The sequence below is a fragment of the Acanthopagrus latus genome, chromosome 1, assembly GCF_904848185.1.
Source record: "Acanthopagrus latus isolate v.2019 chromosome 1, fAcaLat1.1, whole genome shotgun sequence".
Classification (NCBI taxonomy): domain Eukaryota; kingdom Metazoa; phylum Chordata; class Actinopteri; order Spariformes; family Sparidae; genus Acanthopagrus; species Acanthopagrus latus.
Window position 1 is genome coordinate 20,626,796 of NC_051039.1, and position 20,628 is coordinate 20,647,423.

General features: G+C 38.9%; 1 protein-coding gene across 7 annotated transcripts in view; it reads left to right on the top strand.

The window, feature by feature from the left end:
* LOC119028631 (zeta-sarcoglycan) overlaps window positions 1-20,628 on the top strand; it is a 325,032-nt gene that overhangs the window by 106,651 nt on the left and 197,753 nt on the right. Inside the window, exons 1-3 of one of the 7 annotated variants that reach the window (XM_037114868.1) lie at window positions 6,563-6,665; window positions 8,190-8,249; window positions 8,636-8,690. The exons of 3 other annotated variants lie outside the window; for them this stretch is intronic. In XM_037114868.1, coding sequence (XP_036970763.1) covers window positions 8,227-8,249; window positions 8,636-8,690 — 78 coding nt within the window. In that variant the 5' untranslated portion in view covers window positions 6,563-6,665; window positions 8,190-8,226. Of the gene's footprint in view, window positions 1-6,562; window positions 6,666-8,126; window positions 8,250-8,635; window positions 8,691-20,628 lie in introns of those variants that run through there. 3 more of the 7 variants (XM_037114843.1, XM_037114850.1, XM_037114859.1) reach the window with 3 other exon arrangements.

A 20,628-nucleotide genomic window follows, 5' to 3' on the forward strand; every position in this document is an offset into this window, starting at 1 on the left:
TTTTCTGCTGCCTAAATCATTTGCTGTGTTTTATCTCTTTCACACAACAATGGCACTTTATGTTGTTTCCTTCCCCTTTTCATTTTTTCCCCATATCTCTGAGTGGACAGTTCCTGTTTGTGAAGTTATGATCGATGTCGACACGGGTACTTTTATTAAAAACCTGCCCTCTCCTCCGACCTTTTGTTTGCATTTGAAAACAACTTACCATCTTGCAAACTACTCTGCCTGAAGTCTTCCTCTACACCCTAATTTGAAAATGCCTCTTGATGCAGAAAATGAGCTGCATTCAAAATAATTCATTGCGCTGCAGCTCCTTTGACCTCCTGTTTGCTGGTTATTCCAACAACTCCACTAGAAATAAAGTGTTTCATCTCAGCACTCTCTTCTCTCTGTGTCTCTCTCTTAAGATGATGACAAAAGGGCAGCAATTTTCTGCATCACATTTTAGCCTGTATAAAAAAATAGTAAAATGGCTCAAAGTGGATAGTGTCTGTAAAATGTCACAAATTCCACGGGCACAAGGTGATTTATCCAAATTGCTTGTTTTATCAGGTAAGCAGTCAAAAACACTAAGATCTATAGCTTTTGCTTTGTATGAATTTGGATGAACCCATCTTGCTGCCGTATGCTACCATAAGATTTTGGTTGCCCTTGACGCAGCTTTGCCTTAGATTAGTGTTTGTATAACTAAACCTCTGACACAGTCACCAGCCACCTCTTTCTTCCTCCTATTACTCATCCTTGCTCCGAGTGCATCTCTCAGTTCATATGTACTAACACAATTGCACAATTATTGTGATTCCTATTCATCGCCTGTCACTGCTCACTCACCCTTCCACTAGAAAGGCTAATATATGGCTTTAGCTCCATCTCCTAGAATTAACTTCCACTTTCACCGCTGTTGCTTTTCTCCTGTTTGACATTTTCATCCTTTCCTTTCATATTCATGTGCTCTTATCATCTGATTGTTGTGTGTTTATGTGACAGGATACTACTCTCATAGTTGTGGCTACTCGCCCTTACAATATGGAGGATTATGTGCAGGTTTGAATCCATCAACAGGGATTAACGTCTCTTCCTCTACACCAGTGGTCCTTAGTAGGCGGCCCCTGGGCCGCATCTGGCCCGCCGGCTGCCTATTTGTGGCCCCCGAACTATTATTCCTTCACCGTGTGTTTTGGTGGGGTCGGCACGTGTATACCGGGACGTGTCTCTGTGCCAACGATACACAGACAACGTGTTACTGGACCACTCACTGCTGCGAGCGCAATTTTTAACTTTCACTTTTGTTTTTTTGAGCAGTTCGCATGTTGACATTTTGATGGCTGTGGGAGCCAAGATTGCATGAAAATGCTGTATTCCAAGTTCACTGCTAAAAGAAAAGTGGACAGTGGAAATTCGAAGAAGAATGGTCTGAAAAATATGCATTCATTCTCCCTCCAACCAGCACAAGACCCACGTGCTTAATATGCCAGGAGACGATAGCTGTGATGAAGATTTCCAATTTGAAACGACATTAATAGGAATTTTGAAGAGACATTTCCTCAAAATTCAGAGAACAACAAAAAATAATGCACTGAAATTGTCATATCAAGCTGCAAGCAGGATTCTTGTCACATCTATGACACAACAACAAAAAATAACAGAGTGCTCACTTAGAAACTTTGTTTTATTCAACTATTTTGTTTTGAATGAAAAGGACATTTTGCATTTTGTTTTGTGTATGTGTGTGTATATATATATATATATATATATATATATATATATATACACACACATACACAAAACAAAATGCATATATATATATATATATATATATATATATATATATATATATATATATATATATATATATATATATATATATATATATATATATATATACTGCCTGGCCAAAAAAAAGTCGCCACCTGGCTTTAACTAACCAAATAGGTAAGAGCCTCCTATTGGATAATTTTTGCATGGGTAATGATCTTTCAGCTTGTAACAAGTTATTTAACCCCGACTGATGCAATAAGTAGCTTCTCACTTCTTAAACAACCATGTCCTAAGACACATCCTGTGGCTGTGGAAAAGATGTCTGTTTGAGAAGGGTCAAATCATTGGCATGCATCAAGTAGAGAAAAAAAATCTAAAGAGATTGCGGAAACTACTAAAATTGGGTTAAGAACTGTCCAAAGCATAACTGAAAACTGGAAGGATAGTGGGGAACCATCATCTTTGAGGAAGAAATGTGGTCTGACAAAACTGATCGTGATCGGCGATCACTCAAACGTTTTGTGAAATCAAATCGTAAAAATACAACAGTAGGGCTATGTTTAATAGTGAATAGTGAAAGTGAAACTCAAAGAATCCACCAATGATCTTCAGGGCTAGCGCTGTAAACAGTTTTCCTTTGCTTTATTGTGTCACTCATTGTCATTTTTACAGTGATTCATGAATGAGGAGAGTCTACAGACAGCATTTTTAATAGGACAATAACATACCATACCTGTGTGGCAACCTGCTGGTTAGGTGAGGTTAATGTCAGGGTTTGAATTCTTTCTTTCCCTGAATTTTCTCTACCTCTCCAATATGTTCCCATTTTGTTAGCTGCCTTGTCTCTGTTCTCTGTTTCAGGCTGTACATTGTAATGTTAGGAGGGTGTCACTCTGTTTTGTGTCCCCTCACCCATGTTACTGACTTTACTGTAGAAACTTTTGTTTTGACTTTTAACTCATAATAGATGAGTCACTACACAAACCTTTTATCCAGTAATACAGAGATAAATATTCTGGTCATGCGTCAACTATCACCAAATGGACTGGAGAATGACTTAATCTTCTGTTCGGAGACTGGTGGCAAAACTTGTCTTGTATATAGATTTGACCAATTTGGCCTTTGACAAATAATTCTATTTTCTCATTTGTGCTTGTTGAGTGTCGAGTGTTTTAATATTTTTCAGTTTAACTTGTCATAATAGAACCTTGGGCAGTTTACTGACCTAAACTATCCCCCTTCTTGCAAAGACTCTGATGCGCTGTTAGACTTAATATGATGTTAAAATAAACTCATATCTTTAGGGCTTCAACTTATGATCTTAATCTGCTAGTTATTTTCTTGAATATTATGGAGCCAAATGCCCTTCAACACTATCTGGAGCTCTTGGTGATGCCAAAAAGTGTCTTGTTTGTGTTTTAAAATACGTCCAAAACCCAGAGGTATTCATGGTACTGTTATGTAAAACGAGGGAATGCAGCAAATTCTCACCTTTGAGAAGATGAAACAAGATAAGACATTGTCAAAATAGTTGCTAATCCATGTTTCTTTTATTAAAAACACAAACTATAGTGGAACTTTAATAGAATTCTTTCTCATTCTCTATATTGGAGGATTGTGGAAATGTTCGGCTGTTGGGATTGTTTTGTTGACTAGACATTGTTTTCTGTGACAACACATTGAGGGAAAATTGTTGTATTTTTTGTATATTGAACTACCAAGTACAGTACAACTCCATATACAGACACAAATCTACACACTTCATCCTCTTCATTGTACAGTTTTTATGTATTTTAATTTTTTTGGGACAAAATGTGCCCGCAGCTATACTATCATCACACATCAGGACAGGACAAAGGCTTTTATATTTGTTTTTTAACCCTTACATTTAACAGACATATAGGATCAGAGCATCAAAAAAACGCATTGCCCTGTAGTCTTAGAAAACATTTGAAAGACATGGATTGTTACAGTTGCTTAAAACTTTTAGGGATAAAAAAAACAGTCATCCTTCATCCTTGTTACAAAGAAATAATCACAAAAAAACACAATGGAAATCTGCAGTCGTGGCCAAATACATTGTCCCCTTTGCATATTTAAAGACAAATTCACAATTGTGTTTCTGTCTCCATGTTTTGTTTTTTTCACTGATAATATTACAGTTACAGATATAATAACTGGAAGCACAACCTGTGGAAAAATAGTTGCTGTCAGGTGCTCGATGAGATTCCCACACCTCTCTACTGGCTCTTTGGTCCACTCTTCTTTTGGATGCTGTTCCAGTCCTCTCAGATTTGAGTGTGCTTTCTTTCAACTGCTGTTTTCAAATCTCTTCACACTACACAGGTTTTCAATGAGATTTACATTTGTGCTCAATGCTGGCCACTCAGTCAAGTGTTTTCTTTTGAACCATTCTGGGTGCTTGATGATGTGTGTATTGAGTCAAAAGATCATGGCCATGATCTTTGATGGAGATTGTGACACCTTGGCAATCTTTGATTTCATGATGCCAAGCACATTTTCAAGGTACCAACAACCAGGTGCAGCAAAGCAACCCCAAACCAACGGTTAACCTCCTCCATGTGACTGTTGGTATGGTGCTATTTTCTTACACTTTCTGATACAGTTTACTTTTCCAGTAAACACAGAGTGCTACCCTCTAGAGCCCCCTTTTAGTGAGTCTGAAGGTCAGCTTTAGTCTGTTTTGCCTGTGAAAGGTCCTTTCTCCACTGTTGAATCCGTCAGTACAGTCTTGGGTTAACTTTTGCCTCTTTTAGGGAGGTTGGCTACAGTCCCAAGGGCCTTACATTTCTTGATAATGTTAAGGAGGGCATTCACAGAAACATCAAGTTCTCTGTAGATGGACTTGTAGCCTTCAGATTTTTTTTTTTAATACACTAACTGTGACACACAACAGCAGAATAAGTACTAACTGTTACTTAACCATTATAACTTTTGAGTTCTAACTGGATTTCAGCAGCTTGAAATCCAGGTATTTCTTGCAACTTCTAAAACAGTAATATTTTCTGGGCCATTTTTGGAATTCTATGTTGAATGAACTAGGTTTCAATACTTTCTTTTGTTTGATCATCTACAAACCAAAGATCTACATAAACGGATCATACACAACTTTAAAACCACCTGCCTAATATTGTGCAGATTCCCCTTGTGCAGCCTCTCTGACCCGTTGAGGCGGAGTCATACGACCTCTTGGTCAGCAACAGTATTGGGATGGGTGGTGAATGTCAAGTGGCACCCACATGAATACCAGTTGTGTGTTTGCTGTTATACAGATTGAAACTACACAAACAGCTGAGCTGAAAATATCTTGCATATACACCTCATAAGCCTGTGCATACAAATCAACACAAGCACACGCATGCTGCATACATATACATCAAGTGATACAAATGCACAAAAACTCAAACACATTCCTGTCATTCTAATGAAATGCTCTTACACACATACACATGCAGACAAATTAGGAATCACACAAATCACTCAGTCTTACACGTATTAAAGTTTCATCAAGGTAATATATATTCAGTCACGCACTTTCTTTTAATGAAGCAGCACACACATATACACACACACGCACGTTATTTAAATCAGCTCCAGTTGATTAAACCCGCCACATAAGACCTGTCTAAACAGAGAAAAGATGAAGGGAGTGGGAACAAAAAAAGGTGAAACATAATCAAAGAGCGGAAGAAAGAAAAATATGACAAGCTGTCCCTCACATCTCATAGTGATTGAAGAGATCAGAGAGGCAAAGGACGGATACAAATGCACTTTCCAGCTCACTTTTACTTTAAACCTTACAGCTAATTGCCACATTTTGAGCAATTAAGCTGTGGACAGTCAAGGCTGAAAAGTTTAATACAAGATCAGAGGATTCCAGAGTTTGTGTGTACATGTATAGCTGAGTGCAGTTAATAGTCACCCTTGAGCAAGTATCATATATATGTGTGTGTGTGTGTGTGTGTGTGTGTGTGTGTGTGTGTGTGTGTGTGTGTGTGTGTGTGTGTATATATATATATATATATATATATATATATATATATATATATATATACACACACACACACACACACACACACACATATATATATATATATATACACACACACACACATATATATATATATATATATATATATATATATAATATATTGTACTTTACTACAATACATACATTGAAAAGCAGGCAGAATAAGTATTAGTTTTTTGTGCCATACCTTTTAGCCAGACTACTTGCTTAGGTCACCTTAATCCATCTAACCCATATTCGGACATAGCACAAAAAGTGGTTAGGAAGCGGGTAAACATTTCATTCTCTTTCACTTTGTCTCTCTGTCATATCAACACAGCCACACACACTTAAATAAACGACAACAGACAGGCCAATGCAGGAACAGTGAGTAAGAAATATTAGCTTTGTGGTCCCCATCCTTTGTGCAGCCTATATATGTTTTGCCCTGGCCGCAGTCTTGGGACACATTTGTTATCTGTTACCTCTAACTTTGTCAAACAATATCATATTTCTTTTTCTGTGGTTCTCCAAATACCTCCAAATCCCCCAATGAGTTTGCAAGGTGGAAATGTGGAATTTGGCTTTGTGTGTGTCATTTTTTGTCATCGCTGCTATTGTCTGAGGTCTGTATGTCAACATAATGGAAAGAGAAATCACTTTTAGACGTTTTCTATATGCCAGGAGGAAAGGTGCGAGTGTCTGGAGGCAGCAAGCCCGGAGAGACAAACAGACTCAGCAAGAGTTCAACAGGAGACAGCTGGAAAAAGTCTGAGGGCAGAGAAAGAGTGCACTGACATTTGATGACATGTCCGAAGAGGATGGCATTTGAGTTAGTTTGACAGGATGACTGTCATTGTACCTCATTAGACAGGTGAGAATGGAGTGAATGACTGACAGGTTAAAAACTGAGTAGACTTAAATAAATTATGTAACACAATCAGATTACATGCACATTCATACAGCTTCTTATTTTTCTTTGATCAAACAGATGTGTCTGCCTAAGTGCAGTAAACAACAATATGATGCTTGCAACAGATGAAAAAAATAAATAAAATAAAAATGGAACTGCAACTTTAACATTTTCATTTTGGCGCTGGGAGCCTTTGCACCTCAGAGCCAGAAATCATTGAAATCCAATTCAACACTTGCATTACACATTTTAATCCAAAGCCACAAGGTACATTCTTAAATATATGGACTCGCTCTATTTCAGTCTATTTCTCTGAGCTGTTTTTTAAGCTTCAACTTATTTTCAACCAATTCCTGAATGTGTCAGAGACAATAAATTGAGCCTTGGGGGCGCTTTCTGCCATTCTGCTGTACTGCTTCTTGTCCATATTTGACTAAGGGGATTCGGTAATGGCTTCTCCCCTCATGTCCCAGAACTAAATACAGTTTCCAACAGTGGCTGGCACATAGCATGACTATATGCAACCGAGGCACCGTTATGGCCGTAACACAATGCCATTATCGCTGTAACAGTGCTAATTCTCTCTCTTGCTTATTCACACTCTCACAACACACGCACACTCTATCACACATTTACACATTAAAGCTGTGTCTCTCCGGAAACTAATGGGTTGTGCTCCTCGAAAGACACGGATACTTAAGAGCTGGTTAGGGGCTGAACACAGATGGTGTGTGTGTGTGTGAGTGTGTGTGAGCGTGTGTGTCTGTGTAGAGGGAGCAGAGAAACACATATGTGAGCCCTATAGTGTGTTTTTGTTTGTATGTTTACCTTTTGTAAGTTGTCATTCAGTGTGATTGTTTGCATGTGTATATTAATTATTCCAGGAATCAAAGTTTGTTCATGTGTGGCTGAATGTCTAAACAACATTGTGTCCATTATTGGAAACAAGTGTGGTGTAAATTGTTAATTTTTTCCTGTTGTGTGTGTGTGTTCATGCTTGTCCACGGGTCCTATGCTTTTCACAGCCCTTGCTGGTGCCCACAACAGTGTGACAGTGTGCCTCTGCTTTTCATGTAAATGGATGTTTGTTTCCAAGTTATGAGCCTTGGGACGTAATGCATACATGACTCCAGACAAACAGTTGACAGTAGTGCAGTAATCCATTACACTTGGTTTTCAGTTGTAATAAACACCAGGCTCAGAGCAGCTTAGGAACCATAATGGGAGATGATAAAGCACAGCAACACACAGGCAGATACAATGCAACAACACAAAATGTAGATAATAAACATATTTTCATTGATGCAAATATACAAATGCATAAAGATTCATCAGTGCCACACTATATCCTCAGTACACATCCCTATTCCTCAGTTTACCTTAGTATAACTGGGCTCCTGTGTGCGTTTAATGTGCAAATAGAGATCTGGGACCGACTGTATGGCCTCAAACCTCTCCTCTGTCTGCCCTGATGACTGTACTTAGGCCTCTTCATCACTGGTGGTTAAAGAGCAAGAAGAGGATGACAGGAGAGAGGGATGAAGAGTAAGTGTCCACAGAGTGTGAGGTTTTTTTGCCATCATCTCATCTGTGTTTGTACACATGGCTCTGGATTAGCTAAGCCCTGGGCAACATACAGTGTCTTATGTCCTTCCAGACCACTAATTCAGTGGTGGGAGTCTAGTTTGAATGTTATAGCTGCCATCTGTTTGAAGTCTGTATGTGCATTCAGATCCCAATTCAACGAAAAATGCGGCTCCTTGGGATCTTGAGCAAATTTAACTGACTGTTTCATTGCTAATCTTGTTCTGTGCACTAGTGGCTCCACATTTGGCTTTCTAACAAAATAATTTGGCTCTTGTGGCTCACTTCCCACTGTAGCTACAAGGCTTGTGATTCAGTGAGTTTCTATATTCTGTCCATGTTCACAGCAGTTTCCTGTGGGTGATCGAGATTCCTCACACTATCCAAAGACATGAAAGTCAGGTGGGTTGAAGGAAATGAATTGCCTATAGGTGAACCAGGAGTGTAAGCCCTTTTCTGTCCATTTGTGTTAGCAGTGACAGGTGCCAGGTGACCCCTCCTGGGTGACTTCGCATCAGTGCATTCTTGGATACACCCCCAATCCTTGGTATCCTGACTAAGTAAAGAAACTGAATTCATGAATTACTTCTGGTAATTTTATTATTATTTTCATGTGTTGATTCATATTTTTGCAGTTTGGTATTGTCAGTCATGAAATCTATTCAAGTAAGTGAAATCCAGACCACAGACTCAGGGTAATATTTCACAGTACTGTAAGCCAATCTTACCATTTGATGAAGTGATAGAACAGCTGCCAGTCCACTAGATTCAGCATTAAAGGCCAACTGCTGTGCAAATTAAAAAAACATTCCTTGTTTCGGACATTTGTGTATGTGCATTTGTGTAAGGTGGAAAACAGTAATTAACGGCAACAGTAATAGTAATAATAAGTAATAATACTTCCTTGTAAGGTTTCTTAACGGTCAAAATAGAGATTATTTTAGGGCACAGAAAAGGAAAAATATCATTTAGGTTTTTTAAGATGTTGTTGATGACAGATGGTGGTGGTGAATTGAAAATTCTGAAGCGTTTGGGGTGTGACGGTATGAGGATATGTAACAGGATTTATGGGAAAATATATTTGTTGATCCCTTGGACTTGAAAGCAATTGTGTGAGTTCTAGCCCAACAGTCTTTCCCGCCACTATTTGTTGTAAGTACATCAGTGGCTTGCAGTAGTAAATCTTGAGTGGTACAGAAGCAGTTTTTCTAGACGTAAGAATAAGAAGTTTGTGTTTGACAATAATTTAGATGTAGGTGAGTTACAGATTAGAGTTCTAGTCAGTGATTTAGAGTTTGAGATTTGGTACCTCAAGAATAGCTCACATCTGTTGAGCAAAAAGTGTTTTATACTCTACTCGAGGCAACAACATCAATTTCACAGAATCTATCATGTCATTTGGTGTTGAGGATGGTAGAGAGCACTGTCTAACATGTCGTTTTAATCTCTTACCCCTAGATTCCACCAGATATGTGTCCACTGCATTACGTCTCCACCACACCAGCGGAGCTGATAGGTTTCACTTCAGTCTATGTGTTAACTTCCACCAAGTCCTGTGCGCTGTGTATCTGCTCCATCCCAGCTCTGGCAGTCCGGAGCCGTCTGGAATAGATACGCAGGACTTCTGTTTCTGGTGGATGCTGGAGCATGATGCAGCAATCCGCTGAATTTAGCAAGAGCAGACAGGAAGTCATGCATTGAAACAATGTAACATCTGGTTACTTTTCAAAATAAAACCCTCTGTGTTGACACCAGCACACACATCTCTAAAAAGAGACAAACACAAGCTCTTCTACTAATCCTTCAGTAGGGAACATTTCGTGTTGTTGTTTTTATAACACATACCTATAACTGCAGTCACAAGCGATTTTGCGATTATCTCAGGAACTCCTCTGTCTCATGACACCAGCTGTTGACTGTATACGCCGTGGTGGACTCAACACGCAACCGGTGGGGCTTGTCGGACGGCGGAGCAAAACTGGATCGGAGCCGTAATGCAGTGGACATGCATCTGGTGGAATCTCGGGGTTAACCCGCAGCATGGGATCCATGTCATTTTCAACCAACCATTCAGGGACCACTCGAAACCCGTCGAGCTTTCCTTTGATTTGTGACCTCTCTATATGTGCATACATAGGTCTTACTGGCAATTAATTGAAAACATTTAAGAGACTTTTGCTGTACTGTATTCCAGCAAAGCCTCCACTGTTAACAGCACTTGACGCTAATTTTCAAGCCAAGAGAGTTATTGCCATCGTGAATGAATATTAAGAACTTGAGGAGAGAAACAACTTTTATCTACTGCTGTGAATGATTTAGAGCATGTGGGGAATGGCATCCCTTTCAGTATAAAAGAAATAACCCCCCCCCAAAAAGACATAAAGCTCCTTGTTAACTCTAGACCGTCTAAGCCAAAATGCATTCAGAAATGATAATTAACCTCCTCCCTGTCCTCCTTATTAAATTTCAACAAAGGATCGACGGGTAATATCCCAGAGTTCACTGGGGGAGGGACAGAATGGTTGATGGGATATGGAAGAGGGAAGCACATCTGGTGTTAGAATACACCCACTGAGACACTGAGAGGTTTATGGGGCTACACTGATTAGGAGACACACGTGCTTACAGTACAAAGACACACACATGCATGCACACACACGCACACACGCACGCACACACACACACACACACACACACACACACACACACACACACACACACACACACACACACACACACACACACACACACACACACACAATATCAAATTTTAATCCAAGTGCCAGGAGGAAGAGGGCACATCATAAATATCTCTCTCTCTCTCTCTCTCTCTCTCTCTCTCTCTCTCTCTCTCTCTCTCTCTCTCTCTCTCTCTCTCTCTCTATGTCTCTCTCTCTCTCTCTCTCTCTCTCTCGTGCCATTTTCTGTATATAGATTTATAGCATATTGTAATATACTGTATATGTGTGTGTTTGCAAATATATTAATGCATGCCTTTTTGTGTGTGAGGGTGGAAATGGCTCCTACTGCTACTGATTACTCTGAGTGCAGTTAATGAAATTTCCTCTTCTCTCAATCATGCACTAATTAAACACTAAAGATAACCAGAGAGTGCTGTGTGGCGACTTAAATATGTCTCCCCTGGATGCAGCCCTTGTCCTACCTTGACGGTACATACAGCGTGCGTGTGTGTGTCTGTGTGTGTGTGTGTGTGTGTGTGTGTGTGTGTGTGTATGTGTGTGTGTGTGATGAGGCATGCTTCACTTCTGACCCAGTTTGTAACCTTGAAACCGATCCAGACGGTATAAGTCTGTCATTCCTTACATTTAAATCATGCATATTACATTGTATTTCCAGTGTTGCTTCAGCAGACCAGAGTATTCCCAGTTAGCATGTCTGGGATCAGTGAGGTGAAGTTTATGTGCCCTGTTGATATAAATATTTATCATCACTCAACACGGAGGACAATATATAACTCAACATGTTCTTGTTCATATTCACTTGTTACAGGCACAGCCCAGTGAGTCAACCAGAGAAACTAAGTTGAGCTCACTGTCCCAATTCCTTAACTTTTGACTTCAGCTGGGAAACGCTCCCAGGGTAGCCATTAGTGGCGAGAGAGGCTGTAATGAAAAGCTGGAGGGGGTCCCAAAAAAGTCTAGATGAAGCACTTGCCACTTTACACTGCATAGGCGTGAAATAATAGCTCCCTGTAATTGCCCCGGATACTTTATGGGGCTGCGGTATGAGGTCTGAGAGCTTTAATGATACAGCTGGAGTACTGAATCCATTGCTGGTCTTCACTGGGTTTGTCTTGGATCCTTTTCTTGTTTGTGTAAGGTGATGAAAAATTGATATTCTTGAAATATTCCTTTGAGGTTGAAGTAGGTGATGCTTGTTAAACTTTAAGGTTATCCAGGGAAAGTCAACTGGGTGAACTTCTTTTTCAAGTAGTTCTTGCAGCTGCTTCACATTCATACATATTCCCACATTGCAGCTATAAGATGCAGTGGTCTGTTTATTTGTCTGTATGAAAGACTTGGTGTACACTCATACATTTTCCAGCCTATCTTGCATTGTGTCAACAACTTTGTGTACAGTATGTTTGTAGAATCTTCTAGAACTTGCTCATAGTTTGAGCTTGATAAGTAAATCATAATGCAGGACAACATATTCTGTTGTTACATAAGTTGTGTTAAAGCTTCATCCTACAGAACAACAAGCTGCCAAATAATAAGCTGGAGTTGCACTTTGTGTGGGCGTATATGCATAATGTGTGCTGGTGCCTTGTTCCCTTTTTGATCTAAATACACACCCGAATGGCGACAGATTATGTAAAAAAGAGCTCAAAAGACAGTGTAAGATGAACAACCCAATTAATGAGATTTATTAATGATGCTTTAGAAATGGAGATGGCGACAAAAATTATCATGTTTATCGTTTGATTTCTGGGGGCACTGTTTTGTTTCTCCGTTCTCTTTTAATTTTTTGCTTCTCCAACTTAATTTTAATAGGACGTTGCTCTGCCTCAGAGTCAGTGCCTGTCTGTCTCTGTTTGTGCTTTCACCTGTCTTGTCTTTCTCTCACTCTGCTGTTACATAAATTATATTAGCACTGGTGGTGCTTTGTTTTCCAGCAGATAACAGACAAACAAAGACACAGTGTATCCTCCACAATCCTCCAAAGGTTCAGTACAGCCATACACTATACGGCCATGGTTTTCAAACACTCTGGTTTGTATGCCAAAAAAGGTACACCAGCTAAGAGTCATTCTCTAACATATCAGTCCAGATAATAAACACAATTTTAACCCGTTCCTTTTATTCCATAGGTTGGCTTTTGGTCCCCACACTCATAAGTTTAATTCTATTTATATTCCAAATGCATTCATGTTTGTGATAATATCACTAATAGGAAAGGTTCTTTGTCCATCGCAACTGGCACAGTAAAGTATAACTGTCCTGTCCACGAAGTCAGCTAAGTCATCCCAACACTGGAATGCTGAACTTAGCGCACACAACATTTGTTTAGCAGGAACATTGTCGTCCAACCCAACTACTACAGTTCCTGCTGTTAAAAAATTGTTTAAGAAAGTTTACTTACAGCATATGACATCACTAGCAGTACTTCTTCTATTAGTTATCTCTTTCTGTCTCTACATCAGTGAAGACGTGCCCATCTGAACAGATACACACAGGCAATGCTGCGATGATATCTGACCTGTAACGTAATATGTATAAAGGCTATTTATGAAGTCTGTTTTACACATTTGTATACCGAAAGCATGTAAGTTGAAGCCTGTGTGAATACATTTCAAGTAATCTGCATGATCATAAAACATAAATTCTGTATATCCTTCACTTGAACCAAAAGACTGTAAATAATGCCTTTGAATTACTACTGTATATCTCTTTGGATGACTACTGTATGGATAATGTCACATGAGCTATGTAAAAAGTAAGATAAATCTACATCGACTATACAGAGAGCAACAAAGTGATGAAATGTTGAAATCTATTTTTCATGAGGACTGACAAGTATGGGCAGCTGCTGACTTTTTTATGCATCGAGTTCTCTGTAGAATTTCACAAAACAGTACATTCTTGATATGACAGCGTTGTGATAAAATATTGAACTGTTCATCTGGATGGGTTGTCTGTTTGAACAGGACGGATAGTTGTGCAGATAGACAGATCTGCGGAACCACATATCTGTGTTGAGGGATTTCTCTAGATATAGTGACAGTGATATTAAGTGATGTGCTAACACACTGAAAAGCCAGAGAATGTTCTTTTGAAGACACTATGAAGTGATGAACTAAATGACAAATGCTGGTCGAACATTGAAATGTAACTTTCCCTGCCTAAGTAACTCAATATATATGTATGTATATATATGTGTGTGTGTGTATGATAAGTCTATGACAGCTTATTCCTGCATTGTCAGTATCCTGACTCAAAATACAATTTTGGATTTGCTGTCTTGTGTTTTTAAATTGTATTTGATGGCAGACACTGGCTGACATGTATAGAATCATGTGATAAGATACCAGCCACAGACACTGACAAAACCACATGAGCATCAGTGGGGCAGATGATTGTACTATTTAATGTACTGTACATTTAAAATCAATCGGTGCGTGAAAGCTACAGCGGTGGCTGCCAAAGACGGAGCATACATTATTAACTCGCTGGAGGCACATAGTGAATATTATGACTATTCGACGTGAGAGAGGTTGGGAATATGCTGAGATGTCATAAAATCCAAGTGTTTGACTGGACAAAAAGACACTGCATCGCTCAGCGTATTGCTTGGAATGGTGTCAGAGTGATGTAGAATTACGGGTGCAACGGATCACAAAAAAATCACGGTTTGAATCGTTTTATGGTTTTGATTCAAGGATTCAAGAAAATGAAGAAAAAGATGCACCACTTGGGTCCTATAGTAGCTGCCTCATTCTGATTGTAGTGACAACTCTGTAGTAGGGCTTGGCCAATTTAAAACAAAATGGTCTAATATTAAGCCAATTACCAGATTAGACAGTAATACTGAATTTGAAATGGACAGAAAGGGTTGAGTTTGCAATAACAATGCCATGCAGTAGTATTAACAGAGCAACTATAAGCAGATCAAAACGAGGCTTCATACTAAAGTATTGTAACATTTGCAACAGCAGAAATATCACCCTCGATCAGTTATTTCTTGTGGTTGTTGGTGAGGGTAGTTTAACAATGCTGCGTGCTCAACTCTCACCTCTAGTACATCCAAACATACATAGGGAGTGGCACTGAGCTAATTTCATGAAATCAAACCGGAAACCTACCTAACCCTACTTTAACTTAGTGTTCCGCCAAGAGCACTATCTGATTGGATTCATGTCAAAAGCAGTAGGCAGCCAAGTTGCAATAAACATTGTAATCTCTTGATATATTTCTATACTCAGTTTGCCAGTTAGACCACTGAAAAATCTCATGGGATTTCACTCACGGAAGACAAAAGTGAGGGCTTTTCAGTCATTGTGTTGCAGAGGTGCAAAGCATGCGACTATACTATCTATCTTTCACTGCAGCTCCGCACCAAGATTTAGGGGATCATGACTTTAAAAGTAACAGCAGCAGCAATAAAACAGTATTTCACACTACAAGGGTTAAATTGGTTCATATTCCTGCTGAACCTTCAGAGGGGAGCCGCACGTTACCCCTGTATCCTTTCTGAAACAAAGGGATGATATGATGTCCTGTGGTTTAGATATACTCCAGAACAACTAGAACTAAATAATGCCCCCCTGGTTTGAATAAATAACTTAAAAAAAAAATGTCCATGATCGTAAAGAATGAAGGAAGTAAAGTTCACTACAATCTCAAAATCTCAACGCATTTAAACATCACATATCGATACAAAGAACTAGAAAGACTGCAGCCCACAGTGGGTTTATGTGTGATTATGCAACATGACAACATTGCAGGCAGGCAGTTTGCAGAATAGGATTGTAACTTAAAAAGAGGCTTGGAACATATTGAGTTGTTTGTTGAACCTCCACTCCTACCAGCAAAATCTAGACAGAGCATCATTTGTCCCGTCTAAGCAGGCGCAGCCGCACAGTGGGACGGCAATGTCAAAACACAGATGCATTTGTTATCAAAGTGTCGACATGAAGTGATACAGTGTGACTGTCAGTGTGAAAATGTGAAAATGAATCACAGCCGCAGCAGTTGGTCTCAGCCAATACGGCACGGATGGTACTTAATGAATGCACTGTGCCGTTTACAGGTGGCGGACAAAATAATAGCAGCAGTTTAAACTCTCAATCTTATTTTAATGTAACAGAGGTCATTTCAGAATGCATTGTTGTTCTATTGATTAAGATGAAAGTGTTTACCGTAGTATAGCTGTTATACCATTGCCAGTATTTGTACTGTCATAGTAAGAAATGTCAGAAATGTCATCTTAGGGAGAAAGGGTCTACAGACTGCTCCCACATTCATTTAGACAAACGAAGGAAAGGAATGGAAGAATTGATGGAGAACGGAGGTGAAAGATTAATAAAAGGGAAGGAAATAAGGAAAGATGAATTTAAAGGCTTTTAAATCATGATGAAACATTGCAGCAGGGTACAGTGTATGAAAGAAATAAATACTGAGGAGCGTTACAAAGATGAATAAACAAAAAAAAGGAGGATTTTGATCCTTTGGGGGATAAAATGAAAGGATGCACAGTGCACAATAGATTAATGTATCATGTCTCCGAGGCTGGATACCTGGCATTGTAAGTGAGATACACACGCACACACACGCACACACGCATTCACGCACACACACCCCTGCACGCACATACACCCACAGAAATAATGTATATGCTAACCAGCAAGAAATATGACTCCTCCCACCTTAACTTTGAAAAAGATTAGCTCAAAGTGTTGTTCAGTTACTGTTTACTACTTTACTTACAGCTGATTGCGTAAGAGAGCACACAGACGGATCAGTGAACAGATTTTTACACACCTGTAAACGTATCTTTATCATAAGTTTAACACAGCAGTGAAAGCAGCCGAGCCATGCTCCCATTCCTTAAGTTATTGATTTTACAATTGTTGAGATGCTGATGGGAAAAGAGGGGAAGGAGGGAGAGGGGAATGAATGGAATATTTGCGATGCAATTTGTTTTTGAAATTGTGCTGTCAGTTATAAGTTAAAACACGTTCATTTGGCTGCAACAGGATTAAGAGACAGAGTGAGAGAGACACAGGATTCACTTCATTTATTTGCAGGCTTTTACCTCAACTGTGGCTGAAGCAGCAGCCTTACTTGTCTTTAACCTGAGGCATTTCATTTGTAGGTCTCGTTGGGTTCTCAGATGAATTCCTTTACCAACATTATCCAGTTTTGAATAGTGGTGGATAAAACACTGAGGGCAAAAGATTGTAAGTGTTTACAGATTTGTAAGTCTCCATTTACAGTACATGTTACAATGCTCTCTGAAGTATGTATCCATCTGTTGTTGAGAGGGAGCATTTGATTAACATAATGATAAGGAGATAACAAGGATATAAGGAAACATTATGAGATCATTATTATTTCAGGTGTTAACCGACACTTTAGAGTCCACACCAATAATGACTCTTAGAGGAAAAATCCAAAGTCTCGAAGCTATCTCATTATTCTGGCTCTTAAAGGGAATGTGAGATGAGACTCGGATTGATTTCGTTTATATTCTGTCCAAAACACACCCATGACTAATTCACTAAATGAATAAATACAATTTATTTAGATAAATAGAATTCTAAAATTGAATTTGCACTGCGCGCTGCACTTTGCAACCAAGATTATCTGCCATTTAACTACCAATATGGGCACAGACACATGCATTGAAATAGGCCGTCTAAATAAGGTATAGGTCTTTCTTGCTTTATTGGAGCATCTACCCGTTTAATTTCTTTATTACACTTGCCAGATATCTGATAATGAATACTTTTTCAATAAGAAGAGCACTTAAAAGACAGTAATGCATATGAACATAGTTGTTACTTTTATATTTCTGTAGGTCAATTTTTATATCTATATTTTAACATATTTGCCATTCCCTCCAGTGTCCCCGTGTGTATTTCACAGCTTTCATAGTAATAACATGCTTTCTAACCATTCATGATACATATAATTATTTACCATGTAACCTTGAAGCCACTGTTCACAGATAGACTGCCGAGTGATCCACGTACTATTTTCCCACTAACATATGTGTACAAACAAATGTAGTGTTTACATGTTTACAACTCCTCCTTTGCCAATTTGACAAGCCACTCACACTTTCACTCATACTCATGCACAGACACACACACACACACACACACACACACACACACACACACACACACACACACACACACACACACACACACACAAGCACTACAAGGCATTTTACGAGGCGTAAAATATTAGCTTTACTTGTAGAGCTCACACTGTGAAGCTGTTTAAACTCTCTGAAATATGCCAGTCTCCTTTACCAGCTGTCTTCACTGGCATCTCACACTTCTCTGACAATTTCTCAGAATGTCACTCTAAGCTATCAGCAAGTCTTTTTAGTAAACTGGGCTGATAACTGGATAGGCAATCATTCCTTTTTGTCTAGTCATTTCTGATTCACTCAGTCTTAAACTTTAGGGCAAAGTAATGCCACTGAAAATAATTAGTGCCTGTCTGATTCTCTGCAACTGAGCATCATGACTGGTAAACCCAGAGATCACCTCCAAAACAGCAGATGTCTTTCTTAATTAGTGGTTGGAGAAAACAAATTTAGCCTACCGGTCAACTCGTACCAATATTTGGCTACAAGTGATTGTCACTCTTGTTGCGAAGTAAACATTGCCAGGATCTGTTGTTATTTGCAGAGCCAGTCTAAAACCAGCTGGCAGAATAATACATTACTGCATCGTAATGAATATACGATCTCCGAAAGTCCAAAAGTCATGAATGACACTACTGCATATCCCATCTGATATTGCTACCACGCACTGCTATTTAAAACCAATGCATACACTCAATGTATTGATAACAGATCAGGGATCCTATACATGAATGCAGAGTGAAAGCATCAAATCCATATCGTCATCTTTAAGACAGCTTCTATCTTGAAAATTTCAGGGCAACAGAAAGTTGTTTTTTTATCTGCAGTTTATGCTTTAGATGAGTGTTTTCGTTACTAAGCCATGTTTTCTGTGTTCAGTGGAGTTTAAAGTAAACTGCCAGTTACAATTATTTACAGTTATTAATGTGTTTGTTTTATCCTTTAATGCCCAAAAGCAGAAATGAAGACGTGGCAGCTATTTCTGTGGCTAATAGTGCTGAATAGGCTGATGATATGGTTTCACATTGATTGCAGGCACCTGAATTGAATTGAATTGAATTGAATTGAATTAAACTGAATTGAATTAAACTGAATTGAACTGAACTGAATTGAATTGAAATTATATTAGGGCGGGCAGACTTTGTGATATCAGTTTCAGAATTCAGTGGGCCACATGACATGGAAACTATTGAGAAAAAAAATCATAATTTATGCATATTAATATTCATGAAAATAGAGGAAGCACTAAAGTACAATAAAAAATGGTGTGTCTCATTTCTCCACAATAGTAATACAATCTGCTGCTGGTCTGGAGTCACTGGGTCACATGACATGGAAATTATTGAGAAAAAATCATAATTTCTGCATATTAATATTCATAGTAAATAGAGGAAGCGCTAAAGTGCAATAAAAAGAGCTGTGTCTCGTTCGTCCAATTTACTTATACAATTTGCTGCTGATTTGGAGTCACTGGGCCACATGACATAGAAGATTTTGCAAAAACTGCAATTATTTTGTATTCATATATTTATGCTAAGTAATTTAATGACAGTCCCTAAATCAGTTTCCAGTGATTCAGCACAAGGCTCTGGGAGTTGAGCTAACCGTCCTCTGCTGCTAAGACTGGGCGAACCTCAAATATCGATATTGTGACCACATTGTAGGGATCACTGTAGGTACTTTCATGAAATATTAACTCAGTGACATTTTTGATGAATAACTATCAGTAATGTGGATGTAATCACTATAGGCTAAGGTAAGTATTAGAATAAGTGGAACTGTCCTGAGGGTTAAGGAAATTACACCATGTTACTGTAATGCAACCTTTAAAACCAGGAAAAAACAACACTTGATGATAATGATATTATGTTATTACATCACCCAGCTTTAGTCCGCACACCTGCTCGATATAAGTTGTCGTCGAAGGCAAAGAGCTTCTTATGCTGTAGCCTTTGCTTTAACAAGCAGGGCAAACAGCTTTATCCTTGTTAAACTGGAACAAATCACCCCATGACCAGTCCTCATCAGTATGGGTCCACACAGTTAAACTTCCTCTTCCGACCCTTTGGCACAGTGCTTTGTCAGTCCAATTCTTTAGCAAGATAGTTGGCAGTGGTGCCTAAAATCAGGATGAGCCCGCTTGTTCTCCATCAGGTTTCTCACATATTCCTATTGATCGTAATTCTTGTGACTCCAGCTGTGGGAAATTAGCATAAATATATTCCAAAACATTTTCTCTATTGCCTGAAACAGCGCCATAAAGAGACAGAGAAAAAGTTAGTGAGTGTTTGAAGTATTTTGGGGATTTGGCTCGGGTACAGAATTGGAGGGGGATTTCTCAGAGGAACTGCTTTGTTTTAATGATTTGTGCATCTTTCCAGAATATTCAGTTTTCCACAGTCATTCATGGCACAGTACTGTGGTACACATGTCTACATAATGCATGAACGTGCACACATTTGCTGGGGCAATCATTTCATTCTTTTAATTTGCTATTCAA